Genomic DNA, 23,692 nt, shown 5'->3' with positions numbered 1-23,692 from the left:
GAGGGATTTGAGGGTAAGGTTTATAGAACATTAAATATAAATATCAGATTGATAAGGGTGTGAAAAAAGCTAATAGAATTCTAGGTTTTATCACAAGTTCTATAGAATATAAAGACTAAGAGCTAATGATGAGCCTATTTAAAACCTTAATAAGACCTCAGTTAGGGTACTCTGAAGTATGGGCTCAACACCATAGGAAGGATATTGAGGCTTTAGAGAGAGCACAATGTAGATTCATTAGGATGCTGCCTGGTATGAGAAAACACAAGTACAGGAAACTTTTGATTTACTGGCACCTAAATAACCGGAAATCTCGGTTAACCGGCAAAATTCAGGAGTAGGTTCAGGTAAGTTTTACTTCATATTCTACTTGCCTTCCTCGATCTGTTGCTGTGCAAGGGTGTGGCTGCAGCTGTTGCTAAGCTACAGAGACGCTTGGAACTTGTGGCCATTGTTCTGAACCTGTTGCTAAGCAACAGGGTTTGTTGCTTTATACGGAGCTCTCAGCTCTCCGTATCTTTTACTATAGCTTTCGGTTATCCGGAATTTTTGACGAACCGGCACCACGTCGGTCCCGTCGGTGCCGGATAAAAAAAAGTTTCCTGTACTGAGAAAGACTTGGAAAAACTGAATCTTTTTCCCTTATAACAACACAGATATGATAGAAGTGTTTAAAATTATGAAAGGACGGAACAGGGTAGATAGAATCAGACTGTTTCCAGTAGTTGAGGGGTCAAGAACAATGGGCCAGAGAAACAAGGTTTAATGTAAGAGATTTAGGAGAGAGGTCAGGAGAAACTTCTTTACATTGGAAGTTATGAGGCTGTGGAATTCACTTCTAGGGTTAATGGTTGAGGCGGAAACTATGTCAACATTTAAGATTAGAATGGATAAGTGGATGAAAGAAAAGTGTTTGAAGGGATATGGAAATTGGACAGGTAAATATGAATAGAATGGGTTGCTCACATGGTGCAGGGGGAGGGGGCACTAATCGCTGACAGCGACTAGTTAGGCCTAATAGCCCGTTTTATTTTGCAACTTCTATGTATTTCTATGCTGCCCTTATACAACTGAGGTAATTCGCGATGTCTGAATTTTATGCCCCCAAAAAAGCTGATGTAGTGATTTTCTATTTGAGCTACTCACTGGTTTTGTTCCATTGTTCATTGACAGAATTTGACTGCTTCCTCAATGACAGAGGACCAAGGCAACAGCTTGGGCTCCCTGGTCTGTGCATTCAGTGCTGAAGAAATTAAAAACTTAAACACAACTGTGTTCCCTGCGATTGTTGATCAACTCCGTGAATGTGGACGATTTGATAAAGAGAAGAAAAATATTCTTAGAGCGAAGATCCTGTCAGCCTATCCGTAAGTACAAAGCAGAGTTAACTACAGTTTTAGTTAGACAAAAGGTTTTCAGGGTTTGCATAACTAATGCATATGATAAATGTGAGTGAACTTCTGTCTGTATAAAATATATTCCTTTTTTTAAACCCAGGCCTCTCGCAAACTGGACTGTTGATGAACTGATTCAGTTACATGGTTTGCTGGCCGTTCTACAGCTTGATGATTTTAAATTGATCCCCAACAATGTAAGTAGACTACCATGACTGGGCCTCACCATAGGTATTTTACATTGGATACCTGCACTGACATGTGCTGAGTAACAAAGATCAGGCTTGGATTATATGTCACGTGTTAGTTGCTGAAATTTATCAGCCACAGTCACCGACTCCTCATGCTCCCAGAAAGGAACCATGCTCACCGGGCGAGCAAATGGGAATGGGGCTACAAGACTATATCACTGACTCTCCAACCCGTACTCCCGTTGAGCTTGGCTCCCTGCTGGGAATGCGGGATCAGTAAATTTACCCTCATCTCCAGGGAGAAGGAATTGACGTGTAATGACCAAATATGTAAACGTATGAGAAAAAAATTTAATTTACCCTCAAACCTGTGATCTAAATACAGCAAATTTCATTTTTATAATGCCTTTAATGTAGAAAGATATCCCAAAGTACTTCACAGCAGCATAAGATAAATAGATGCCAAGTCAAAGAAGAGTGTAGCAAAGGTAACCAAAAGCTTGGTCAAAGAGGCACTATACATTTATGAGAATAGGACATCATATAATAAAGCCCTGACCCTTGTCATATCATTGAACAAAAGACAGCTGTGGTATTTAAATTTGTTTTGTGACAATAGCAGTTCTACTGTCCTAACCATGCCTTGCCTTAAAGGGGTGTGAGGAGAGTATCACAGTGGTGCCATGGCTGGATGCATCAGATAGTGTAGTCCAGTTTTTCCCCCATTTCCTTTATACTTGGGATCATTATTGTTGCTCTTCTCTGTAGCCTTTCCATCATTTGTATTTCTTTTTGTGGCTTGCTTGCTAAAAGTGAGCATAATATTTACAAAGTGATCTAGCCAATGCATTGTAAAGCCTCAATGTGACGTCTATAAATTTGTATTCTACTTTTCTGCCTATACATCCAAGCATTCTAATAACCTTTCTAACTGTTATGACTTTTTATCTGGACATTGTCCATTATTACTTTCAGGGCTTTTTCTAACTCTCCCTTTGCTAATTCATGTCTAATCATTGTATGCCTATGGACCATGTATTTTTTGGGTTTAGTCAAATGCCAATTGACGTAATAAAGACTCACTATGCACTTGGTTGAACATAAAGCAAGGCTTTAATCGACTTGTAACAAAACATGGAGGTCTAGTTAGTAGTCACTAGCTTCCTGTTTCCAGATTGTCTCTGGCCAAGTTGGGCCCACGCCCGAGTATTTATACTCCTCGGACGGCGCCCTCAACTGGACGTCCAGTAGTACTTCCTGAGTTACTTCTTGTAGAAGTTGCGATTTATGACACCAATTATCCTTTATTATAAAATGTGTTTATCGTGGACTTCATTTTGTAACATTGGCTTTTTCTTTAGGATGACATCAAAGCAGCCCTCAAGGAAATCCTCTCCTCTCGCAAGTCTGCTGAGAATTTCATCCCTCCTGATTTTGACAACTCCCCCAACTTCTCTTCACTTTATTGGAAACTCTTCGATATTCTGAACAATAAGTCAGATACCAGCAGGAGAAGACGGGCAACAGGTATGTATCACAGAGGTTGCTGACCTTAGGACCAGAAACATCATGAAGGACAACAAGGGGGAATCAGCACTTTGGTCACAGTATGGAGGAGTTTTTTTGTCTTTGCCACCTGGGAATTAAGCATCTGCTGGGCAGAGCGCAGAGTGGAAAATTTGAGAGGATTGCATGTCAGTAACAGCGCCCACCTGATTGTCCTTCCATTTCAGGTAATGAGAGAAAAATCGGGGAAGGTCTATAACCAACATGGGATACTCCCCATCTGATTTCCCCCTCTGCTCTCTGCTAATGAGAAGCTTAATGCTCAGGCGGTCATGATAAAAATGTAACTAGATTAGGGGAAATTATATTTTTCATTGATAAACCTGGATGAAATACCAAGGCCTGTAGAATATAATATAATTATAAATACTAACTAGGTGACACCAAAGTTGAGGTTAAAACTATTTGCTTTCTTTTAGGAGTGCTTATTACATCTTGAGATGATACATTAACTCCCATAAATTCCTTCTATTCTATGTCCTTGTACTAATTAACTTCTGCAAATCTTTGCAAGCAATTCTGTTAAACGAACTCCAGTCCTAACTTAGCATTATAATATGGTTATTAGCAATAATGGAAACAACATAAATTGGGCCTTTGTTGGCCAAATTGAAGATACATTAAGCAAAGTCAAAAATCCTAACTTACAAATAGCTGACAGCTAGCCTGGGCGGCAAGGTCATATATGACTGCCTTGGTGCAGAATGTTATCACATCCACAGGGAACTGAAAACATGAGCAAATTTTAAGCAACTATCCATCTAAATCTAATAATAATCTGAAGACACTTCATCTCAAGCTCTAATACAAGTTTCCAGGAAAACAAAACTTAAACAGTTCCAGTAAAATACAACTTATACATTAACCCTTTACTTGTCCCGAGCTCTAATACAAGCATTTAAATACAGTATTATTTGCGTCACAATTTAATTTGCGTAACCATATATTTTTTTAGGTATCCCTAATTTCTAACTTGCTTTCTGTCTTAAATCTCTTGCATTTACTGTTATGTCCCCTCATGCTACATCCCTCGACTACTGGAAACAATGGAAATTAAAATCAGGCAGTCTATAACAGGCAGCCGATCCACTTTGGCAGTTTTATTCCTGGGTGGCAAGCTGAAAATCTACACCAGCCTGTTTCTATTGACGCTGTCCCAATCTTTCATAATTTTAAACACGTCTAGCAAATCACCCCATTATCTCTTCTGTTCTAATGAAAATAGCCCCAATTTTCCAATTTCCTCTTTTCTAAACCAGTTTTTAATCCAATTTACCTCTGTAAAAATAAAGCACATAGAAATGTAGTGCAAGCACGTTAATTAATTATATGTGAATGATGTGAATGTTGCTGATCGGAACTCGGAATCTCATAATATTGGGGTGGGGAAAGGAAGATGATTCCTCAATGCACTTTGTGTATCGAAACCATAAACCCATTTATAAAGGACAAATTTAAGGTCTTGTTACACAAGCATGTAGACGGACTCCTTCTCCTAGACCTGTTGCTATTTTTCACATCTGTTCACTTGCAAATGTCAGAGGTGTCTGATTTCAGGATTTGGCTGACACATTTGATCTGTCTGGAGGCTGTAAGTGTGTGGTGTTAACTCTATATGTACCGTCACCTCCTTGGAGCAAGCTCTCTCACCATTGACAGATCGCTTCTGCCATCTCAACTTCAGCTGCCATCTAGTCCAGCAACATCGGTGCCCTTGAAAAAAATCTCATCTTGGTCCTCTGAATCCCTCCACGATCAGCCCCAAAACCAACCATAAAGTATCCCTACAATGCCCAAGCCATTCCTTTCACACTCATCACCATTGCAGGGGGCTACCATCATCATTCACTGCAACTCACTAAGCCACTTCCAAAGGTGCACACAAATCTGTCCAAGAATGCAAAGTTCAAAATTAAGGTTTCAATGTTTGACACCACATTAATAGAAACTTTACATGAACATTGCATTAAACACCCAAGTGGCTACCCTTGTGTGTTGTTAGTTGGTATGATTAGAGTAGGATGAAGGTGAGTGTGAGGGGTGGCTAGTGAGGTGGGGAAGTGATAATATAGATAGACAGGGATGGGTGGAGGTGCAAGGGATGTTGGTGTGAGTAAGGATGTGCAGGAGTAGGGTAGGGAAGGCAGCGTAATGGGCATATGATGAGTGGCACAGCAGGGTGAGTTTGAGTGTGGCTTTGCAGTAACATTTCATGATCTACTGAGATCATTGAAAGGTTTGCACCACTGCAGCCAGGGACTCCTGACCACATCCCTGCTTTTGCCCTCCTGTGCAATGTGCAACCAGGCTGCATTGGTGTCCTGGGGCAGGTTTCTTCCGCCCATGGGAAGGGAAGAGAACCTCCCTGCATGCTGTGACTCCCTCCATAAGCATACGGAGGGAGTCATGGGAGAGTCTGGGTGCAGCCGTGCACCTCTGTGCAGTGCTCGTCAGTGTTTGCAGCACCTCAATGCTGTAGAACACTGACAGCACAACTGTCAAAATCAATTTGGAAATGGCCCCTTGAAGGAAACCAACTGATGATGTGTCATCAAATGATGTAATCAGACCCACTTACTATTAATTGGCCAAGAACCCCGCAGGGCGGGTTTAACAAGCCCAATCAACGAAAAATCACTTGGAGAATGCGGGCTGCAGTAAGCAACAGGCTGGGACTGCGACACCGACCCCGGCCGCCCCTGGTCCGCCTCGGTCGACGAAATCACGGCATGTTAACTCCAAAAAGGGTCGCAGCAGCATTTGTGCATTGCTTCTAAGAATTTTATAATCCCAACATTACACAGCCAGCATGAGCCTGTTCCCTGCGTCCAGCACTCCTGTCTGTTGAAATTTTAAAATTTCGTACTTGCTTATTAAAAAAGTGATTGAGAAAAGAAACCTCTCTAATCAGGAAAGGTTTGAATTTGCTTTATGAAATACTGCCAGCACAGTTTATATTGACCCGTTGCAAGTAGTAAGGGAACGGTGAAACCATAATCTTCATAAATATAGCATGGAGGGCTCTAATGAAGTCTCAAAGATTAATTTATTCTGCCTAGTTTTGCAGCTTTAGTATTGTCCCAGTTTCTTTCTTAAACTTGTTTCCAACCATAGTTACTCCCACTAACCATGGTGCTGAAATTGTTTGTTACAACCATTACTTTTTTCACTCCAAGCTCAATCTAGCTGCCCTTCACATCAATTGCATTGAAATTACATCTTAGGTAAGGCAAATCCTCTGCTCTATTGAACCCTTGATAGTGTCAATTCTGCAATGACTGGTTATTTGGCACTTAACATGTGCAATCACAATGAAACAGCAATCAAAAAGCAGATAGAATGCTGAGCTATATGCCCAAAACAACGAGAGTACAAGGAGGAAATCCTGTGCAATGTTTTTGTCAGGCTGCACTGCCAGTCCATAATGCAAGCATTCTAATTTGTGCTTGCAAAACTGAAATGAGAGGAAGTTTAAAAAAGAACCCTTTTCTGCATTGTGCAAGCTGTTTGTAAAATGGTTTTACCTCAGGGGTGATGGGCGCCTATGTTTTCCTTTTTAAATGAATGAATGAATGGATGGATTTACCTTTTCCATATCATTTACTCTCTTATGTACTTCTTTAAGGACCCCTTCTCAGTTGCCTCCTAGTCATCGAGATACAATGGAGACAATCAAGCCCTGGAGGTAGTGCAGAGCAGAGAATGCATTCAATGACTGTGCTATGAGGAAATATTGGGAAGGTTTGAGCTTTTCAACCTTGAAAGGAGGCACTGAGAAGAGGGGGGATCTGTTAGGTATAGAAGATAGTACATATTATAGACAAAGTAAATCAGGAACATTACTTCAAGTTAAAACATGACAGTGTGGCAAAGCCACCAAGAGACTCTTGCAGTAATGTATATAATTGCCTTTAACAGGAGCTTGTTACCTTTAAGTGTTTGTTCTGTATAAACAGCGCGGGTTCGGTAAAATGGCAATCCAGCGCGATGATGTCATCACGCGGGTCACGCGACGTTCCCAACGGCGGGAAACGTGATGACGCCATGAGGTCAGAGGGGAGAGGCGTTCCCCCTCAGTCCTCGTGGAACCAGCTGGTGTACAGACCTGTATAGAGTTTCTCCTGTGTTTTTGTTTGTAACTTTTACTAGTGCATTAAACCACGTTTGGTTAACTGCTAGTTTCAGTCTCAGTACTTTCGTTAGGAGTTCAAGCACTCCTACAGCAGTAAGATAAAGGGGCAAAGTTCAAATGACTGAAAGGCAAATTTAGGGCAAATGTCAGGTAGGTTCTTCAGACAAAGAATGTTCACCACATGGGATTGACCTCTGGGTAAGGTAGTAGAAGCAAAATCCTGAAATAATTGAGCAAACAGTTGGAAGGTGTGCTGGGAGTCTGTAGGCTCTTTCTGGATGGATGGACTGAATTGGCATCATCACCTGTGCCTATCCTGTGAGACCCTGTCCATTACCAATGATGATTGAATTTGAGAAATCAGTCCAAGAGCATAAATAATAATCTTAACTCCATTACTTTGCTAAAGTTGACCAGAGGACTTGCTTTGAACTGAATTGCCAGTCAAACTGTTGCAAAGATCCTGGGTCGATATGGCATAGATCCTGCATTCCATTTTCAAGAATTGTGATTTTAATGTGACACCACCAGAACTAAACATCAGAGTAGGTAAATATCTTTCTTCTTATCCTTTGTTTTATTTTTTAACTTCCAGGGCAGAAAAAATGTCCCACCTCAGAGGAAATTGAAGCTCTTGGTGAAGCAAACAACTTGTGGACTGCTGATCAGTTGGAATGCATTTCAGTCGAAGACTTCGTGGATTCTCTGGACACACTGACTGAGGTCACAGGTTTCAATAGTGATCAGCTGAAAGCTTTAACAATGAAGGCCTTGCAGGTGAGGAGTTGAAATAATGATGGGAGAAGAAATGCTCTGGTTGTGTCCGTAGCAACAATTGTGAATACATTCAAAACCATTGGGGGGGCGCCAAAGGTGGGCAGCTGGCAGCGCAATCGCACAACCTACCTGATGGCACCAGCGAGAGAGAGGCCTGAACCATTTTCATGGTTGGTGGTCTTCTGCATAATTTAGTTGCGAGGTGCTGACAGGCAGCTTGCCAATCGGATGGGATGGGAATTCTGGCATCGTGACTGAAGTATTGCCTTAAGGGGGAGTGAGCAAACCTGGGCGGGGGAGGGGGGGGGTGTGAGGGAGGAACAATGAGCAGCCAGGAGCGGGTGGGAGGGTTTACGTGAGACCCGGAGGAGCCTTCATGGTCCTTCTTCCGGTCCTCCAAAAAAATCAGCGGCACCACTTTTTTCAGGCTGTTTTCGGAGCACCCTGAGGTGGTCCCTTTAAGGGATAGGGAGAGAAGGCAGGAACAGGGTACTGAATTTGGATGATCAGCCATGATCTCATTGAATGGCGGAGCAGGCTCAAGGGGCCGAATGGCCTACTCCTGCTCCTATCTTCTATGTTTCTATGACCACGTGTTCGCCCTATAAATGGCATTGGACTCCGATATAAATATTTCTAATAAGGCTGTTTTGGGTGGGAGCGCAATAATTGAGTTGGGTGGACCTAGGGCAGCCAGCAGGCAGTAGGGGATTTTTTAAAAGTTGTGCCTGCTTACTGCCCTATTTTTCTGCATGAATAGAACAGTCAGCAGATGAAGATCACCCCCATTGTGTTTATAATGAGGATACACACAGCAGTTCATACCGCAGTGTTGCACAGTTTGTGGAGGAAGGGTGAAGGGAACTCTCTCAGACAGTGGTGAGCTTTCACATTCTGTCGTATCATTATCAATCCAATTGTCTTTAACTTGTAACTGTTGTTGCAGCAAAGCCTTCTTAAATGAAAAATCACGTCTTGCATTTAAAGGGCCCCATTAACTCGTCGCAACTTCTCAAAGCACTTCACGCAATGAAGCACGGTGACCGTTGTTATTCAAGCAAATTTATAGTATCCAATTTTCTAGCTAAACTAATGATACCAACTGGGTGATTAGATTAAAACCAGTGGAGAACCATTTTCTCCAGGCTGCTCTGCAATGAGTTGAAATGTTCTTAGAAGTTGCCACACAACAGGACAGTGGGCTCCACCATTAACACAGCCATTAGCCGCAGATCTCAGGAAAGCCAAGCAGAACCTTCACATGTGCCTGAAGGAATTGAATGAAATCAGTATTTGTAGGGAAATGGTGTTAGGGAAATTGACGGGATTGAAGGCCGATAAATCCCCAGGGCCTGATAATTTACATCCGAGGGTACTTAAGGAAGTGGCCCTAGAAATAGTAGATGCATTGCTGGTCATCTTCCAAAATTCTACAGACTCTGGAATAGTTCCCATGGATTGGAGGGTAGCTAATGTAACTCCACTATTTAAAAAAGGTGGCAGAGAGAAAACGGGGACTTATAGACCGGTAAGCCTGACATCGGTAGTGGGGAAAATGCTAGAGTCTATGATAAAAGATGTAATAGCAGAGCACTTGGAAAGCAGTGACAGGATCGGACAAAGTCAACATGGATTTACAAAAGGTAAATCATGCTTGACTAATCTACTGGAATTTTTTGAGGATGTAACTGGTAGAATAGATAAGGGAGAACCAGTGGATGTGGTGTATTTGGACTTTCAGAAGGCTTTCGATAAGGTCCCGCATAAGAGATTGGCGTGCAAAGGTAAAGCAAATGGGATTGGGGGTAAGGTACTGTCTTGGATAGAGAACTGGTTGGCAGACAGGAAGCAAAGAGTTGGAAAAAACGGGTCTTTTTCTGAGTGCCAGGCAGTGACTAGTGGGGTACCACAGGGATTGGTGCTAGGACCCCAGCTATTCACAATATATATTAATGATCTAGACGAGGGAACTAGATGTAATATCTCCAAGTTTGCAGACGACACAAAGCTGGGTGGGCGTGTGTGCTGTGAGGAGGATGCAGAGAAACTCCAGTATGATTTGGACAGGTTGGGTGATTGAGCAGATGCATGGCAGATCCAGTATAATGTGGATAAATGCGAGGTTGTGCACTTTGGTGGCAAAAACAGGAAGACAGATTATTATCTGAACAGCAATAGATTGAAAAAGGGGAAGTGCAACGAGACCTGGGTGTCCTTGTGCACCAGTCGCTGAAGGTAAGCATGCAGGTGCAACAGGCGGTTAAGAAGGCAAATGGTATGTTGGCCTTCATAGCAAGAGGATTTGAGTACAGGAACAAGGATGTCTTGCTGCAGTTGTACAGGGCCTGGGTGAGAGCACACCTTGAATGTTGTCTGTAGTTTTGGTCGCCTTATCTGAGGTAAGGATGTTCTTGCCATGGAGGGAGTGCAGCGAAGATTCACCAGACTGATACCTGGGATGGCAGGAATGACGTATGAAGAGAGATTGAGTCAATTAGGCTTATATTTGCTAGAGTTTAGAAGAATGAGAGGGGATCTCATTGAAACTTATAAAATTCTAACAGGACTAGACAGACTAGATGCAGGAAGGATGTTCCCGATGTTGGGGGAGTCCAGAACCAGGGGTCACAGTCTAAGGATAAGGGGTAAGCCATTTAGGACTGAGATGAGGAATTTCTTCACCCAGAGAGTGGTGAACCTGTGGAATTCTCTACCACAGAAGGCAGTTGAGGCCAACTTATTAAATATATTCAAGAAGGAGTTAGATATATTTCTTAAGGCTAAAGGGATCAAGGGATACGGGGAGAAACCAGGGACAGGGTACTGAATTTGGATGATCAGCCATGATCTCATTAAATGGCGGAACAGGCTCGAGGGGCCGAATGGCCTACTCCTGCTCCTATCTTCTATGTTTCTATGTTTCTGATGCTCTGCTAGCATCTTTCTTTTCATGGCAGAACCCTGAGATCATCATCCCCTTGCTCTGCAGTCGGGGGTGAACACATCTTACACCTCTGCTTAACTTCATCAGGCTCCACTTTCACATTTGTATCCTTTGGCTTCCCTTGTGCTCTGTGTCTCACCATGTGATTATTCCTCAGCTACATTTATCTGTAGCCCCTTCAGTGGCTGTCTCTGGGCTGTTGGGTGCAAGGGAGGGTCAATATAGGGGAAAGTGAGTGGTTGCAAGTGTTGCCAGAGGTAGCGGGGACTGCAAGGCCTTGCTCTTCAGCAATCTTCTCAGCTGAACCCTGGCTTGCAGCCTCTGGAGGAAAAATGCAGCCCTGGTAACTTTTGGTGTGTCTGAGTAACATTCTATCTCAATCAGCTACTCTGTGGATCTCTTATGAGGAAAATGGTAACTGGCGAAGAGATTGAAGAATACATCAGAACATTAAATATGAAACAGTGTATTATCTCACAAATCCACTGAAGACACAAAGGGCTGGATTTTGCCAGCCGAGACGAGTTGGGGGCGGGACTGCTGCCTTCCGGGTTCTAGTCCCGCCCCCAGCGATGTATGACGAACCCACGCTATTTTCCCTTGATTGGCCTTGTTAAGCCCCGTCCTGCGGGCTTACCGGCCAATTAAGGGAAAGCCGGTGACAGATGACGTCAGCGTATGACGCTTCATCTGTCGAAAAAATTTTGACAGATCAATTGTCAGCGTTTGACAGTTTTGAGAAGCTGTCAAACACTGACAATCTCTGTTCTAAAGTGAGCCCTTACACAAAGGCTCACCAAAACCTCTCTCCTCAGTAGAAAGCAGATGGCTGCTGAATCTGAGAATGCAGCAGTCATTCTGTCATCTCTGCCGCTGAGATGAGGAACCTGCGAATCCTCAACAGTTGAAGCCTGCAGAAAGAAGCAAAGGTAAGGAAACTTTTTTAAAAACTTTACACCCACCTCTTGTACATACCTGCCCACACTTGCACCCATCACTCACCTCGACATCTGACATGTCGACCCCTCTCAGCCCCGCAGACCCACTGCTCGCCTCGCTGACCCTGGCGAGGTTTGCAGCCATTGGGAAGCCCGCACTTGTGAGGGTAAAATGGGGAAAAGCATCAAAACTGCCTGTTAACTACCTGTTAACAGGCAGTTAATTGGCTCTAATCATCTTCCCGCCACGAGGAAACGGGTCCCTGCGCGAGTCGGGGACCCGCCTCCCGGGAAGATGGCACGGAGGCGGGTTGGGAACGGGGTCGGTACCTGCTCCCAGTTTCTGCCACTTTCCTGGCAGTCCCGCCTCCAAACCTGCCTCCTCAGGGCTGGGAAAATTCCCCCTAAAAACTCCCACATCGCCATCCCAAACTTCCAGGCCAGAGTTGAAGCCAATTATTGCCATTGCTTCTTCTTCATGTGGCATTAAAAGCTGGATATTGGCACTTCCACCTCCATTGCCTGGCATTGTGTGCTGTCTTCTTCTTCAGTATAGTATTAATTGGTTGCTGCAGTCTCCAAATCCTTCAGTCACAACCAGTCAGGATTCATTGAATGTATGATAGTTTTGTTATTTGTTATGGAATGTGGGAGTCGCTGGCAAGGCCAGCATTTATTGCCCATCCTTAGTTACACTTGAGAAGGTGGTGGTGAGCCGCCTTCTTGAACCGCTGCAGTCCGTGTGGTGAAGGTACTCCCACAGTGCTGGTAGGGAGGGAGTTCCAAGATTTTGACCCAGCGACGATAAAGGATCGGCGATATACTTCTAAGTCAGGATGGTGTGTGACTTGGAGGGGAACTTGGAGGTGGTGGTGTTCCCATGCGGCTACTGCCCTTGTCCTTCTAGGTGGAAGAGGTCGCCGGTTTGGTAGGTGCTGCTGAAGAAGCCTTGGCAAGTTGCTGCAGTGCATCTTGTAGATGGTACACACTGCAGCCACGGTATGCCAGTGGTGGAGGGAATGAATGTTTAAGGTGGTGGATGGGGTGCCAATCAAGCGGGCTGCTGTGTCCTGGATGGTGTTGAGCTTCTTGAGTGTTGTTAGAGCTGTACTCATCCAGGCAAGTGGAGAGTATTCCATCACACTCCTCACTTGTGCCTTGTAGATGGTGGAAAGGCTTTGGGGAGTCAGGAGGTGAGACACTCGCCGCAGAATACCTAGCCTCTGACCTGCTCTTGTTGCCACAGTATTTATGTGGCTAGTCCAGTTAAGTTTCTGGTCAATGGTGACCCCCAGGATGTTGATGGTGGGGGATCTGGCAATGGTAGTACCGTTGAATGTCAAGGGGAGGTGGTTAGACTCTCGCTTGTTGGAGACAGTCATTGCCTGGCACTTCTGTGGCGCAAATGTTACCTGCCGCTTATCAGCCCAAGCCTGAATGTCATCCAGGTCTTATTGCATGCAGGCATGGACGGCTTCAATATCTGAGGACTTATGAATGGCGCTGAACACTGTGCAGTCATCAGCAAACACCCCCATTTCTGACATTATGTTGGAGGGAACGTCATTGATGAAGCAGCTGAAGATGGTTGGACTTAGGACACTGCCTTGAGGAACTCCTGAAGCGATGTCCTGGAGCTGCGATGATTGACCTTCAACCACCACAACCATCTTCCTTTGTACTAGGTATGACTCCAGCCAGTGGAGCATTTTCCCTCCGATTCGCTTTGACTTCAGTTTTACTAGGGCTCCTTGATGTCACACTCGGTCAAGTGCTACCTTGATGTCAAGGGCAGTCATTCTCACCTCACCTCTGGAATTCAGCTCCTTTGTCCATGTTTGGACCAAAGCTGTAATGAGGTTGGGAGCCAAGTGGTTTTGGCAGAACCCAAACTGGGCATCTGCGAGCAGGTTATTGGTGACTAAGTGCCGCTTGATAGCACTGTCGATGACGCCTTCCATCACTTTGCTGATGATTGAGAGTAGGCTGATGGGGTGGTAATTGGCCGGGTTTGATTTGTCCTGCTTTTTGTGGACAGGATATACCTGGGCAGTTTTCCACTTTGTCGGATAGATGCCAGTGTTGTAGCTGTACTGGAACAGCTTGGCTAGAGGCACGGCTAGTTCTGGAGCAATAGTAGATGTAAGGGAACATGGGCCTAGGGTGTGAAATTTCAATGTGCTCGCATGCCTTACAGGATGTGAGATACTTAACATGAGTGCTACCAAGTGAGTTAGCTTGTAGGTCAAGGAACATGGTGCCATTTGATACCCCAAAGAGAAATGCTTGATTATTGTACTAGGGAACGTCCATTAAATTGTCTGTGATTTATTTAACTGCACTGTTATTCATCTGAAAACACTCTTACCTTTGCTGACCCAGTAATGTCATTAAGCTTCTTTTGCCACTGCAAGGGTGTTCTTGGGGTTATGGATGCCCTATTCACAGCCACAGCCGCCTCCTTCCACATGGCCCATGCTGCTGCATGTGATGGTTTCTACCCTGGTGTTCCAACAATTACATCCCTCCATTCTCTACTTTGGGCCAGCAACTCTTCCACATCATCCTCTGAGATGTTAATGCAGATGTTGTGTACATGGTCCACCTCCTTCCCCCTTCCCCAATATATCTAGACCCTCTGCTGGTGGGACTTTTGCCCTTGTTCTGCTAGCAGTATTTACATTAGCCGAGCTCAGGATTTCTGGTGGAGTCAGCTTCCTCCAATCTCAGCGGATACAAGTCCTGTCTCACCACAACTCGGCCGCTGCATCGGGGACTCAAGAATTTCCAGGCCACAGTTTTTATGGATGAGTCAGTTCTGCAGTCCACAGCCCCAGCTTTCACTCAGCAGACTGCTCAGTTTGAACTCAGGAGCTCAGTATGTGAAAGATCACATGCACAGACCCATGTCCCATTACTCATTAGCATGTTGGAGCATCACTGAGAGTTGCCTTTGAACAATAGACCTTCAACACAAAGTTAATGAAAAACACTGATTTGGGAGCTAGTCAATTTTGACTGCTCTCGCTGTACAAAAGAAAGGCCCAGTATGTGGACTAGATGAGTAAGAGAACTGATTGAGGATTCCAGATGCTTATGTAGATTCTAAAGCTCCGTCAATATAAACACTTTTATCTCCTCAATCAACTCACTTATTTATGCGACAAATATAACAACTATCTTTCTTGTATTTGAGCGAGGCTGGAGCTATCAATCAGGTTTTATATGTTCAACTCTACTCTAGGCAAAAGCTGCTTGTTTACTGAATATTCCTGAAGAAAATGAAAGAAAAATTGACTGAGTTCTGGGCCTTTGAGATAACATGTTGATGAAGGTTACAGAAATATTACATAACCAGGAAAAGCAATTCAGAACGACAAGAGAGGCTCGACATGAATAATGAGGTGTAAATGGCGTTTTAGAGGAGAGAGGGTCAGAGAAGGGACTGAAAAATTAACTGTCAGCCCTGGGCATTAACTTGTAGGCTAATTGAGAATGTGATTTAGGTTGACTATTAAGTTTGTAAGTCTAATTATTATGGCATACAGTGGCTGCTACGATGAAGCAGCCTAGAACGAAAGGGGTAGTTTTATGAAAATCACAAAGGAAGCTAGAACTGTCCCTTTCACTGGAGGCGGAACAAATAATTTTTACTAAATAGATTGTTATGAGATTAGACCGATTTTTAATACCGCGTTGCTAATCATACTTTTAGTGGCGAGGCCACAGTGAATGATCCAGTATCTGTTACGGTGAAATACAGGATAAAGGGTTAATTAAAACATGAGGCAAGAGTTGAGTGTTTAATTCAAATTCCTGCTGCATTATTCATTATAGCCATTAATGAGCGGTTTAGGGAGAATCATTTCCCATTTATTTCATATTAAGTCAGTTGATTTCAATGGACTGAAAATCCCAGGAAGGATAGGAACAGAAGAACAGCAGTAGGCCATTCAGCCCCTCAAGCCTGTTCCGCCATTTAATTAGATGACGGCCGAGCTGTACCTTAACTCCATTTATCCCCCTTTGATCCATATCCCTTGATACCCTTACCTAGTAAAAACCTGTCGATCTCAGCCTTGAAAATTTTATTTAACCCAGCATCCACAGCCTTTTGGGGCCAGAGTTTCACATTTCCACAATCATTTGGGTGAAAAAGTGCTTCCTGTTCTCACTGCAGAATGGCCTAGTGCTAATTTTGAGAGTGTGCCCTCTTCTTCAGGCATTCCTCCATCAGAGCAAATAAATTCCCTGTATCTAGTCTATTGAGTCCTTTTATCATTTCAAATTTTTGATCACCCCCTCATCTTTTTAAACTCAAAGGAATATAACCCAAGTTTACGCAACCTGTCTTCATAATTTAATCCTTTTAGCCGCAGTTTAATTTTGGTAAATCTGTGCTGTACTCTTTCTAAGGCCAATATATCCTTCCTGAGGTACGGTGCTCAGAACTAAATGCAATACTTCAGGTGGGGTCTTACGTAAATAAAGTATTAATATAAGAAAGTCAGCGAGACCTGTAACTAACTTGGAAATCTGCCTTTGAACAATCAGCCTCTAATTTGCACAGGAAGGTAGAGCCATTACACCTTGTGGTCTTAAGTTATAGACAGGTGCACTTTAGCAGTAGAAAAATGCATTATACAGTGTAATGGTGCTGTTTTTGTAAAACAATATAGGGAGGAAGTTCGTGAAATTCATCTTGGGCAGTAGCGAAGAAAAGGAGATAATGAATCGGCAGCCTGTTTTACACTGTGCCTGATTTTCTTTTATAACGACTTCAGAGTGAGTCAATACAATGTCAAATCAGGTACAGAAAGAGAATTAAAGCGGGGGAAAGAGATTGGATTAGAGAGAGAGAGAAAAGAGACAAAGGAAAAAATAAAATGTTGTAAATTTGAGGTTTTAAAAATCTCCAACAATTAACAGATGAAGCATTGAGTCCACAACTGTAATAGTTAATTTTCACTGCCAGAGAGTTGATTGGCAGCAATTAACAATTAACATGATGTTTAAACGGTACCTACGCTTGAAATGACATGACTTAACTTTCTGTGACAAGTTTAGATTGTGTCCACTGAATAAATACAGCAACTTCATGCCATTCAATGCATTTCAATGTTGAGGCGGACAGCAAGATGACGTTTTTGCGAAGCTAACAGAGGAGCAGCGCAACTCGGACACCAACTTTTGGATATTCACGGTTAACCGCGCATCTGCTCCTCGCCTGAAGTTGCTGTACCATTTACGCATAAATAACGGCGAGCGTCATTAGCCTCACCGTTACTTTGACAGCAAAATCTGGCTCAATGTTAAACCATCTTAAAGTCCTAAACTCTGGAATTCCCTGCCTAAACCTCTCTGCCTCTAGTATCAGAGACCTCAATATAAACCTGCCCAATCATGTAGCAATAGCATAAATCTCCAAAATTAACTAATTACCTCAACCGGGCAAAGTTTCTTAGCTCAGCTGAAATCCATGGCCTGAAAGTGTGGTGGAAGCAGATTCAGTAGAAACTTTCAAAAGAGAATTTGATATATACTTGAAAAAGAAAGATTTGCAGGGCTATGGGGAAAGAGCAGGGGAATGGAACGAATTGAATAGTTCTTTCAAAATGCCAGCACAGGCACGGTGCGATGAATGGCCTCCTTCTGTGCAGTATGATTCGATGAACTTTTTGCTTGAGCTGTAATGCCTGTGCCACTCAGACCCTATGGGGGCTGTATAATGGAGCTCTGTGGAACTTGCTGAATTAATCGAGTAAAACAGAATTAATTTTAAATATATTTGCTCATTTCACTTTCATCAGAGCACCAATATAAACTGATCTCCCATACAGTGTCCATCACTGTTAGTGTACCAAAGAAAATGTTTAAATCTTGGGTTAACATGGTTAGTACTCTTTCAATATAACTTTGTGTTAGATTCAGAACTGAGCATAAATTACAAATTCTATGCTGACCTACATTGGCTCCCGGTCCAGCAACACCTTGATTTTAATATTCTCATCCTTGTTTTAAAATGCCTCCATTGCCTCGCCCCTCGCCAATCTCAGTAATCCCCTCTAGCCCTACAATCCTCTGAGATCTCTGCACTCCACCAATTCTGGCAACTTGCCCATCCCTAATTATCTTCGCACCACCATTGGCTGTTGTGGTTTCAGCTGTCTGGGCCCTAAACTCTGGAATTCCCTGCCTAAACCTCTCTGCCTCTCTTACCTTACTCCTCCTTTAGGGTGCTCCTTAAAACTTACCTCTTTCACCAAGCTGTTAGTCACCTGTCCTAATATCTCCTTCTTTGCCTCAGTGTCAATTTTTGTCTAATTATGGTTCTAAGAAGCGTCTTGGGATGTTTTACTATGTTAAAGGAACTATATAAATGCAAGTTTTTAAAAATTCATTTAAGGGATGTGGGCATCGCTGGCAAGGCCAGCATTTATTGCCCATTCCTAGTTGCCCTTGAGAAGGTGGTGGTGAGCCGCCTTCTTGAACGGCTGCAGTCCTTGTGGTGAAGGTACTCCCATAGTGCTGTTAGGGAGGGAGTTCCAGGATTTTGACCCAGCGACGATGAGGGAACGGTGAAATACTTCCAAGCCAGGATGGTGTGAGACTTGGAGGGGAACTTGGAGGTGGTGGTGTTCCCATGCGCCTGCTGCCCTTATCCTTCTAGGTGGAGGATGTCACGGGTTTGGGAGGTGCTGCCGAAGAAGCCTTGGCGAGTTGTTGCAGTGCATCTTGTAGATGGTACACACTGCAGCCACGGTACGCTGGTGGTGGAGGAAGTGAATGTTTAAGGTGGTGGATGGGGTGCCAATCAAGCGGGCTGCTTTGTCCTGGATGGTGTTGAGCTTCTTGAGTGTTGTTTGAGCTGCACTCATCTAGGCAAGTGGAGAGTATTCCATCACACTCCTTACTTGTGCTTGTAGATGGTGGAAAGGCTTCAGGGAGTCAGGAGGTGAGACACTCACTGCAGAATACCTAACCTCTGACATGCTCTTGTTGCCACAGTATTTATGTGGCTGGTCCAGTTAAGTTTCTGGTCAATGGTGACCCCCAGGATGTTAATGGTGGGGGATTCGGCGATGGTAATGCCGTTGAATGTCAAGGGGAGGTGGTTAGACTCTCGCCTGTTGGAGATAGTCATTGCCTGGCACTTCTGTGATGCGATTGTTACCTGCCACTTATCAAACCAAGCCTGAACGTTCTCCAGGTCTTGTTGCATGTGGGCATGGACTGCTTCATTATCTGATGAGTTGTGAATGGCGCTGAACACTGTGCAGTCATCAGCGAATATCCCCATTTCTGACCTTATGTTGGAGGGAACTTCATTGATGAAGCAGCTGAAGATGGCTGGACCTAGGACACTGCCCTGAGGAACTCCTGCAGTGATTCCTGAGACTGTGATGATTGACCTTCAACCACCACAAGCACCATCCTTTGTGCTAGGTATGACTCCAGCCGGTGGAGTGTTTTCCCCCTGATTCCCATTGACTTCAATTTTACTAGGGCTCCTTGATGCCACACTCAGTCAAAAGCTGCCTTGATGTCAAGGGCAGTTACTCTCACCTCACCTCTGGAATTCAGCTCCTTTGTCCATGTTTGGACCAAGGCTGTAATGAGGTTGGTAGCCGAGTGGTCTTGGCGGAACCCAAACTGGGCATCAGTGAGCAGGTTATTGAAGAGCAAGTGCCGCTTGATTGCACTTTCGATGGCACCTTACACTACTTTGCTGATGATTGAGAGTAGACTGATGGGGCGGTAATTGGCCAGGTTGGATTTGTCCTATTGTTTGTGGACAGTACATACCTGGGCAGTTTTACACATTGTCAGATAGATGTCAGTGTTGCAGCTGTACTGGAACAGCTTGGCTAGAGGCGCGGCTAGTTCTGGAGCACAAGTCTTCAGCACGATAGCCGGGATGTTGTTGGGGCCCATAGCCTTTGCTGTATCCAGTGCGCTCAGCCATTTTGTGATATCACGTGGAGTGAATCGAATTGGCTGAAGACTGGCTTCTGTGATGGTGGGGACCTCAGGAGTAGGCCGATATGGATCATCCACTCGGCACTTCTGGCTGAAGATGGTTGCAAACACTTCGGCCTTGTCTTTTGCACTCACGTGCTAGGCTCCACCATCATTGAGGATGGGGATATTCATGGATCCTCCTTCTCCCGTTAGTTGTTTAATGGTCCACCACCATTCACGACTGGATGTGGCAGGACTGCAGAGCTTTGATCTGATCCGTTGATTGTGGGATCACTCCTGTCTATAGCATGCTGCTTCTGCTTTTTAGCATTTATGTAGTTCTGTATTGCAGCTTCCCCAGGTTTGCACCTCATTATTAGGTACACATGGTGCTGCTCCTAGCATGCTCTTCTACACTCCTTATTGAACCAGGGTTGGTCCCCTGGCTTGATGGTAATGGTAGAGTGAGGGATATGCCGGGCCATGAGGTTACAGATTAGGTGGAATATAATTCTGCTGCTACTGATGGCCCACAGTGCCTCATGGATACCCAGTTTTGAGCTGCTAGATCTGTTCTGAATCTATCCCACTTAGCACGGTGGCAGTGCCACACAACACGATGGAGGGTGTCCTCAGTGTGAAGATGGGACTTCGTCTCCACAATGACTGTGCGGCGGTCACTGCTACCAATACTGTCATGGACAGATGCATCTGCGACAGGTAGATTGGTGAGGACCAGGTCAAGTAGGTTTTTCCCTCGTGTTGGTTCTCTGTGGCAGGCCCAGACTGGCATCTATGTCCTTCAGGACTCGGCCAGCTCGGTCAGTAGTACCAAGCCATTGAAGTCCCCCACCCAGAGTACATTCTGTGCCTTTGCTACTCTCAGTGCTTCTTTCAAGTGGTGTTCAACATGGCAGTGTACTGATCCATCAGCTGAGGGAGGGCAGTAGATGGTAATCAGCAGGAGGTTTCCTTGCCCATGCTTGACCTGAAGCCATGAGACTTCATGGAGTCCAGAGTCAATTTTGAGGACTCCCAGGGCCACTCCTTCTCGACTGTATACCACTGTGCTACCACCCCTGGTGGGTCTGCCATGCTGGTGGGATAGGACATGCCCAGGGATGGTGATGGAGGAGTTTCAAACATTGAAGATTGTTGTTGGAGATAGTCATTGCCTAGCACTTGTGTGGCATGAATTTTACCTACCACTTATCAGCCCAAGCCTGAATATCGTCCAGATCTTGCTGCATGCGGGCATGGACTGCTTCATTGTCTGAGGAGTTGTTGTTATATACATATCTGATTCTTGTCTCTTCAGGCTTTTGGCAAGAATTTCACAAATGACCAGCTTGCGTCTCTGAAGAAGATCACATTTGGGTTCACCGGTGAAGATGTCAAGACGTATTTCACTAAACCTGATATTGATACCATTGGTGCAATCTCCGATTACAAGGAATGGTCCAGTGATGAGGTGAGGATGGGCTGCTGATTTAACATTTATATCACATGTACAGCCATTTTGTAGTCATTTATTTTTAAGTGCTTTATCTCAGGCAAAAGTCCGTAGCTGGAAATGTTTTCAAATAGCCCTGAATTGCATCCTGACTTTCAAAGAGTTACCATTAGGAAGGATATGAGAGTAATTAGAACAAGTAGTTTTATTTATTGTTCAAGAAGAACAACTCACCAAAGACACTGTTGACAAGATTGGGGTAGATTTTTGTTTCACCGCTTGGGCAGTAAGATGGCGGAGCAGATTGCCCACCCATTATAGAACATGCCTGACTTTTATTCCATTCATTTCACTGATAGAATGAAGAATTTGGTGGGCTTCAATGCTCCCTTTAAGCTGCATGACCGCGTGGCTGTGCAGCGCTCTTCAGGTCCCGCGCAGCAGTGAGCCGGCTTTTCGATAGAAAAACCGTGCATGCGTGGGATTTCCAATGGCCCGTGCAGCCCATTAAAGGGGCAGCGTGGGTCAAAAAATATTAGAGGAAACAATGGTGGGCTTTACAAAGGATCGGCCAGAGGGGTTGAAAACAAAAAATATACCCCTTAAAGTTTTGGAAGCTTTTGAAGGGAGGTAACCAGGTGGAATTGGTTTAGGGGAGAATTCCAGAGATCACAGGTGTAGTGACTAAAACAAATCAACCTCCAATGTTCAAGCAAAGGGAATGAAGCAGTGATCTACAGTCAGAGGAACAAATGGTGTTGAGTGCAACATATGGTCTTGCCATACCTCTAGGTACAAATATGCCCCTTCATGATACTAATTATTCTGTTCACGTTTCATACCTTCCCACGATGGATTCTCAAAGATAAACATATACAAATTTGCTGTGATGAATTTTCAGCAGTACAATTACATTTTTGCATGCAAGAAGTGATGATTTACGGAGGTTTTCTTTATTTTGAAGTATTCCTCACGAGCCAAGACTATCGTGCAGAACTTCTTGGATGGTCGAGATGACAGTACCCTCAGTAGCACAGATCTGGTTGGTATGGGCTACTTCCTCTGTACCCGTAAGTCAGATCAGATCAAGAACATTAATGCGACAGCCTACAGGTAAAAGCAACTCAACAGTCATTGTTCTTTTGGTCTTTTCATGAATATTATCCACAAAACTGTCCAAGTAATGCATGCGTGGAAACCCCCAGGAAAGCAGTTGATGTGGTGTTGGGCAACGTACTTCAAAAAAGAGCTGCATTTGGGTGGGGATGGGTTTGAAGGCTCTCGGGAGAAGTACAGACTCTATGCTCAATCACACTATGAAATTTGATGGTTTTTGGCATTGCGGAGAGTGAACTGATCTCATCTGTGGGAGCCAGGGCAGAACTGGTGGAGTTCCATTAGTTAAAAAAGATGGAGTAAAGTTGATGATAGGGTAGATTGTCTATGGTCTGTGGAAAGAATATTTTTGATACCCTTTTCTTGGTCCATTTTTCCTTGTTCCTTTTTCCAACCAATTTAACCCATCCAGTTTTCTGCCCACTCCTCCATTCCTTCCTTCAAAGTGGTTCCATAAATGCCAGTTGCTCTCCAGTACGTCGTCTTAGTGATCGTTCTTCATGTGTCCGCCTTGACAGTGAATGCCATTTGGCTATTCAACCACAGTGGCATAACAGCCAAGCCTGATCCTATCCTGAGATCAAACCAACCTCATTCACCAATGTGCACACATTAAGGCCTAGAAATTCAGTTGGTTGCGCCAGCAGTTAGCGCCTAAAGAAAAGTGAATGTCGGGCGCTATGCGTGTTGCGGCCGGGCGCAGCGCAGTTTGCGTCTCGCCCCAAATTAAGTTGGCCGTTAGCGCCGGCGCAACGTTTAGCGCCCGCCCGGATGCGCGCGCAGAAAATGACGTCACATCCTCGTGCAACGCCCTTTGGCCGCCCCGATTCCAAACTTCAGTCGGACCACCCCATTGTGCGGCTGGCGGCCGGAGCGTTTGAAAAAAGGAACACAACACAACCAGCGCGGGCCCCGGGGGGCGCAAATTAAAGGGGACGTACCCTCCAGTATAAAGGCCAGCCATTTTGCAGCAAACACTCTTGTGCAACGCATTTCTGGACACACAACATGGAGGATAGCTAACTGGTTTCAAGCAGGAACAGCTCAGGTATTTTTGGACTCAGGCCAGAGCGCTGCAAGTGGCCTTTTGGGAATTTGACTGTTTGCCAGGATTTGATGGGGGCTGCATGGGGTGCCAACGCGGAGCTGCAGCGCCATGTCCGTAGGGCTCGCAGACGCATTGTGAGAGGGGCAGCCCGGGCTAGAGGCAGAGGGGGCT

General features: G+C 44.5%; 1 protein-coding gene across 1 annotated transcript in view; it reads left to right on the top strand.

Moving 5' to 3' along the window:
• Positions 1 to 23,692, top strand: part of LOC147100391 (otoancorin-like) — a 163,611-nt gene that overhangs the window by 129,868 nt on the left and 10,051 nt on the right. The window contains exons 16-21 of the mRNA XM_085968054.1: positions 1,174 to 1,367; positions 1,498 to 1,591; positions 2,947 to 3,112; positions 7,879 to 8,060; positions 21,223 to 21,375; positions 22,322 to 22,470. Coding sequence (XP_085824180.1) covers positions 1,174 to 1,367; positions 1,498 to 1,591; positions 2,947 to 3,112; positions 7,879 to 8,060; positions 21,223 to 21,375; positions 22,322 to 22,470 — 938 coding nt within the window. The remainder of the gene's footprint in view (positions 1 to 1,173; positions 1,368 to 1,497; positions 1,592 to 2,946; positions 3,113 to 7,878; positions 8,061 to 21,222; positions 21,376 to 22,321; positions 22,471 to 23,692) is intronic.

The sequence above is a fragment of the Somniosus microcephalus genome, chromosome 26 (genome assembly GCF_052327205.1).
Source record: "Somniosus microcephalus isolate GS21.2 chromosome 26, FLI_Smic_1.0, whole genome shotgun sequence".
NCBI lineage: Eukaryota > Metazoa > Chordata > Chondrichthyes > Squaliformes > Somniosidae > Somniosus > Somniosus microcephalus.
This window is presented reverse-complemented; position numbering and strand designations above follow the sequence as displayed.